At 58.9% G+C, this 6010-nt stretch overlaps 2 protein-coding genes across 2 annotated transcripts in view; one reads left to right on the plus strand and one right to left on the minus strand.

Annotated features, from left to right (window-relative positions):
* Espn (espin) overlaps positions 1–2694 on the plus strand; it is an 8759-nt gene extending 6065 nt beyond the window's left edge. The window contains exon 4 of the mRNA XM_013031350.1: positions 2539–2694. Within this exon, the coding sequence (XP_012886804.1) occupies positions 2539–2694 (156 nt within the window). The remainder of the gene's footprint in view (positions 1–2538) is intronic.
* Tnfrsf25 (tumor necrosis factor receptor superfamily, member 25) overlaps positions 1–6010 on the minus strand; it is a 19042-nt gene that overhangs the window by 10621 nt on the left and 2411 nt on the right. The gene's annotated exons all lie outside the window — the stretch shown is intronic.

Here is a 6010-nt window from a genome sequence, read left to right on the forward strand (position 1 = left end):
CCTCCCCCGCCGCCGCCCCAGGCCCGCCGCACCTCACACAGCAGCCCCGACTCCTGCAGGTTGAGGAGGCAGCACAGGAACAGCTGCGGGGACAGGGGACGCGGTAGCTGAAGGGCCGCTGTCGGCACCCAGCCTCAGCCGCCCCCTTCCCGCCCCTTCCTGGGAGGCCCTGAAAGCTGCTGCCGGGGATAAAGGCAGTGGAACCCTCACTTAAGCTCGGGTCACCCCACCTGAGTCGGGAGGGAAGCTGGCGAAGCTGGCCTTGCCACTGCTCCTGGAGCCCTCTGCCTACCTCTGCCTGGCTCGGCCTCAGGGGATGGATCTCCACTCAGAAGAGCCACCCAGGCCTCCCTCCCCGAGTGGAACCCCTCCGTGACACCACCGCAGGGCCTGGGAAACACCGGCCCACTGGCCTGGGCCCCCACGCAGGTCACTTGGAAATCACCTCCCAAGGACGGCCCTTTTCTGACCCGGGTTAGGTACCTGCTCCTCTTCTAAGAGCCCAGACGGAGACCCCATACCGGGAGTACTGGGGACGCCACACTCACGTTGGTGATCACACGCAGTTTCCTGATGTAGGAGGCCTCCGTGTGGAGGAGCTCCCACACTGCCTCCTGCTGGTGGCACTGCTTCCGGGTCAGCTTCTACACGGAAGGCAGGCATGTCAAACGAGCCCAAGGGCGAGGGAAGGGGAAGAAAGCCAGGGGAAGGGCAACTCCTGGCACACAATGTCCTCATTTCCCAACGATGCCACAGAAGTGCGGAATGAGCATGCCACCCCACCATCACTCGATTGCCACCATCACGACACCCAAGGTCGCAAGTGGAGCTGTGGCTCAAAGTGGTACAGCACTAGTCTTGAACAAAAGAGCTCAGGGACAGGGCTCAGGCCCTGAGTTCAATCCCCACTACCAACAAAAAATAAAACAAAACAAGACACCCAAGATGTGGATGCCCCACTGCCACTGAAACAGCCAGGAGGTATACCAATGTCACCTTGCCTCAGTACCCCCAGTCTCGGGGGTACCATGGAGTGGCCTGGGGCCTCCCAGGGGCCTTCTCATTCACACACAGAGGAGGAAAGAATACCGCTGTGCCCACCTCATGACCATCAATGAGCTCCCGCCAACTGTCCTCCAGCCTCAGGCAGGCATTCTCCTCCTCTTCCTCCTCCTCCTCTTCTTCCTCCTCCCAGGAGTCATGGTCAAAGCGCAGTCTCCCAGGAAGCCGGGGAAGCCCGAAGAGGCTGTAGGCATGCAGCTTACCCTCCAGCTGTTCCATCTTGTCTGCCTCCTGGAAGAGCCAGTCAGAGTCTGGGTCATGGTCAGGGTCAAGGCCAACCAGCCACCTTGCCCCAAGCCCATGCTCGGGGTCTCATACCCGCCCAAAAGCACTGGTGCTGGGGCTGGAGCTGAAGAAACCGCTGAAGCGACTGGCTGCCCGGTTCTTCCAACTGTCGCTGGCCCCACCGCCGCCGCTGGGCAGAGAGCAGCTGGAGGGAGCCGAGGGCTCCTGCCCCGGGATGCTTGCCTCCCCCAGGAACTCCGACATGTTCTTGCGTCGTCGGCCAGGAGCCTGGGCGGCGAACACTGATCAATGCCAACCTCACATCAGCTGCCAGACACCCCCTACACCGCAAGGATTTCTAGGGTCTCAGGACAGCTGCTTCTATACTGGGGTACCCCTTCTCCTGAGATGCAGGTGTGCTCTAGGGGCTGGCAGATCCAGGCTGAGTTTTCTGGACTATGTCACACCCCCTCCCACCCCCCAGCCACAGGCATGAAGCAGGCAGCAAGAAGCACAGCTGTACACACCCAAGGCTCCTGCAGGTATGGCTTCAAATGGACCCGAGGCTCACTTCTAACTACCATCGGGCACCGTCTCACTCCCCAGCACAAATGTGCCTTCTCTCTCTTGCTCTCTATCTTAGGCGTGTTCATTTTACAAACATGCACTCCAACCCCTGGGCACTGGAAGACTCAAGAGACAAGGTACCTATTCTCACAGACAGCCTCATCTTCAGGAAGGAAAACGAAAGCCCCCAAAAGGAACAGGAAGCCAGGCAATGGTAGCTCATGCCTGCAGTCCTAGCTCCTCAGGAGGCTGAGAGGTTCGAAGCCAGCCCAGGCAAGAAAGTCCATAAGACCCTCATCTCCAATGAGTCAGCAAAAAGCCGGAAGTGGCGCTGTGGCTCAAATGGTAGAGCACTAGCCTTGAGCTGAAGAGCTGAGGGACACCGCCCAGGCCCAGAGTTCAGGCCCCATGACCGGACCCCCAAAAAAAAGCTAAGGGACAGGGTCCAGGCCCTGAGTTCAAGCCTCAGTAAATGCAAGTGTGCATACATGCATACACACACACATACACACACATATACGCACACAAAGGACAGGGAGGAATCCAGTGTGACTTTTTCCTAAGGAAGGGCCTGTGAGCCCCACTTGAGCCTGCCCCCCCACTTCCTCCTCCTCCTCCTCACCAAGATGTCGAGACTCTCCCTGCGGCTCTGGGGGTCCACACGCTCCAGCATGGGGGGCCCAGCCCCGGCTGGCCGCAAGACTGGTAGACTTAGACACTTGGGGTCCTTCACGCAGAGTTCCACCTTGCCCTCATCCCCTGGCTTGGCTGGGTGGCATATGGAGGCAAGAAGAGGCACTCAGCACCCACGTCTGGGGAACACAGGGCTGCAGAATCTAAGCCTCCACCTGGTTGCCTCCCCCACCGCTTCACCCTGCCAGCACCTGCCACCAGCACCCAGAAGAGACACCTGTATGGTAATGAGCTACAGCCATAGCTACAGCCAATGAGAAGCCGAGCCCGGAAGAGCTCCTGTCTCTAGGAGGCCCCATCAGGCCTCCAGCCAGCTGATCTGTGGCGCCTGCGCTCACCTTTGACCCGAAGGTAGTGTCCTCCGAACCTATAGGCCTCGAAGGTGAGGGACAGGGGTGTGTTGGACTGGTCCAGGTAGATGTCCACTTTGCCCAGTGAGATGCCCTTCCTTTCAAACACGGGCAGCAGTACCTCCCTGCCCAGGAAGGAGGTGTATGTATTCAGAGTCGTCAGGCCGGCCTCCGCCCATCCACAGCCCCAGCGCCACCCCTGACCCCACAGAAAAGGGAGGCAAACAGGGTCCTCCAGAGGCACACAGATGCCCACCCAGTTTGCAGACAGACCCTCACAGGCACACTCACACACACATGGGGCCCAGGGCTGACATACAGGTGTTGAATACACAGGTGCAACACACACACACACACACACACACACACAGCCAGAGCCCAGAGCCCTGGGAGGCTACACCTGTCCCACCCCACTTCTGCCCTCAGCTCCCCCAAGCCCTACCCTAGCGACTTCCTCTTCATAGCTGGCACGATCTCTGTCTCGATGTCCACATACAGGTCAAATTTCAAGGTGAAGCACTCCTTGCTCGGGTCCTAAGAGAACACAGGCCCCTCAGCCACTGCCCCCTTCTCCATGGCCTGCAGTTCTGGATGAGACTCCACCAGGGAAGCAGAGGCCAAGGGTCTCGCTAGCCCCTCTGCCCCAGCCTGGCTCGGTGGGCAGTGCTGGGCTGCAGGGCAGGAAGGCGGGAGAGGGAGTTGCCTATTCCAGACAGCATCTCTCATCTTGGGGTCAGAGCAGTGAGGCCAGTGGGGCGGCGCATCTGCCAGCCCTGGGGACTCCTTACATCTGTGTGTCTCCTCCTCGCTTTCTTCTTGGAGAGCTTCAGGCCCGTGCTCTTCTGGTCCCTGCAGTGAAGGCAGACACTGAAGGTGTGGATGAGTCCTCACCTGGCTAGAGCAGGAAGCCCTTGGACGGCTCCCCCGCCCCTTGCTCACCCCAGGTGTTTTCAAGCAGGCCAGGTGCATGTGGGACCGTGCGCCCTCTGGTGGCCAACATGGGAGCCACATGAGATGGAACCCAATCGGGGCTGGGAGTGGAGCCAGCCACCCTTCAGGCTGGTGGGGCTGCTGGACCATGCCCACGGCGCTGCTCCTCCCACCTGCCCCCACCTACCCTTTACCATCCACGCAGCATTCTTCCTCCTCCTCCAGGTCCACCACAGGGCTGGTGCGTGGAGGACAGGAGCGGGTGGACACATTCCGGGCCAGGATGGAGCCTTCAGAGAAAAGGGGGTTGGTTGTGTCTGCTCCCCTTCTCAGCCCTTGAACATGGGCATCTCTGGAGGGATGCAGACTTTGACCCCCACATATACACACAGCAAGTGGCTAGTACACTGTACCTCAGCCAGTGGAGGAATCGGTCATGGCTCTCCATGACCTCAGACTCCAGGATGAAAAGGCCCTGGGGTGGGGTGACCCTCCAGGTGATGCCTCACCCCTAGTTTAAATCCACTGTGGCCTCAGTTTACCCTCCTAGAGCATAAAGGTAATGGAGCCCTGCCTTTGGGATTGCTGCAGGCAGAGACCAAAGACCTCCCAGCTTTCAGGCCTCCCTTCCCCCATGGCTGTGACCACACCTGTAGTTCTGCCCCCCCCCCCCCCCAGAGGGGGAGAGAGTCCCTTTGTCCCTCTGATCAGCTGGGAATGGGGACAGGCCTGGCAATTTCTCCAGGCCTGAGTGCCTCACACCCAGCTGGCAGAAGGCCAAGCCAGCCCTATTCAGCAGGAGGGGTTTCTTATTTCCTGCTACAAGTTCCTTCTGACCTGCGGCCCCCAACCGACTCTGCTAGACAGCCAGTCTGTCATGGAGGAGGCCTGCCCTGAGGACCAGCAGAGCAGGAATAAAGGGGCCTCCTCCGTAGTCTCCTCTGCTTGCAACAGCAGAGACAAGAGTTCTGGAAGGGAAGCCTGCTCTGAAAAAGGGCCCAGTCCTGGGATCGTTTTGCTAAAAACAAAACAAAATACTTATGCAACAATAACCGGTGCCAGTAGCTCACGCCGGTCATCCTAGCTCCTCAGGAGGCTGAGATCCGAGGATCGAGGAGGGTCAGAGCCAGCACAGGCTGGAAAATCCAACTACCAAAAAGCTTTAATGGAGCTGTAGCTCAGGTGGTAGAAGAGCAGCCTTGATGGAGAAAGCAAAGATTCAATGCCCAGGCCCTGAGTGCAAGCTCCAGTATTGGCACAAAAAAACAAACCAACAGCAGGATGCCTGTACTATGTGGCTCACGCCTGTAATCCTTGCTACTCAGGAGGCTGAGATCTGAGGATCACAGTTCAAAGCCAGCCTGGGCAGGAAAGTTTGTGAGACTTTTATCTCTAATAAATCATTAGAAAACCTGAAGTGGCACTGTGGCTCAAGTGGCAGAGCGCTTGCCTTGAGCTGAATCGCTGAGGGACAGCGCCCACGCCCAGAGTTCAAACCCCACGACCGAACAACAAAAAAAAAAAGTGCCACAAAATGAACCAGGACATAGGTGCGTTCTCATTATCTGCACACAACTTCAATCCTCTGAGGCCCTACCAAGGTCCCAGTGGTCACTAAAATACGGTCCCCATTGCAGACAGGGTGTGGAGGGCCGGTGTGGAAGTGGCAGGGTGCCCACCTTGCGGGGGCAGGTCGAAGCGAACATGCCCGCCGCAGTGGAAGGCGCTGTGGAACTTGCTGTCGCAGGCCTCGCAGAGGTTGAGGGGGCCCCGGCGGTGCAGCTGCTGGCAGTCGGCATGATGGCACACCTGCAGTGGGAGACGCGTGGGTGAGTGCGGCAGGGCTGGGACCGCCGTCATGCAGGGGTGGGGCTGCCCCTGGTCACCCAGCCGTCTTCCCCCCCAGAGTGGGGCTGAGGCTGGCACTCATTTGATGGGACCGCTGTGTGTGGTTCGTAGGGATGCAGAGAAAAACCCTTCTGGCCTTCAAGATTCAAGAGAATAGCATCAGAGTCTGGGGCGATGGGGCGGGCGGTGGGCTCTTCCTGGAGCACAGGCAGCAAGGGCCCCCACCACGGATCTCCTAAGCCAGGTGATGGTGGAATAGCAGCACTGGCAGGCTAGGGAGCTTGAGGCTAGCCTGAGTGACGCAGTGAGATCTTGTCTCAAAAAACAAAACATAC

This window comes from Dipodomys ordii, unplaced genomic scaffold (genome assembly GCF_000151885.1).
Source record: "Dipodomys ordii isolate 6190 unplaced genomic scaffold, Dord_2.0 Scaffold6, whole genome shotgun sequence".
NCBI lineage: Eukaryota > Metazoa > Chordata > Mammalia > Rodentia > Heteromyidae > Dipodomys > Dipodomys ordii.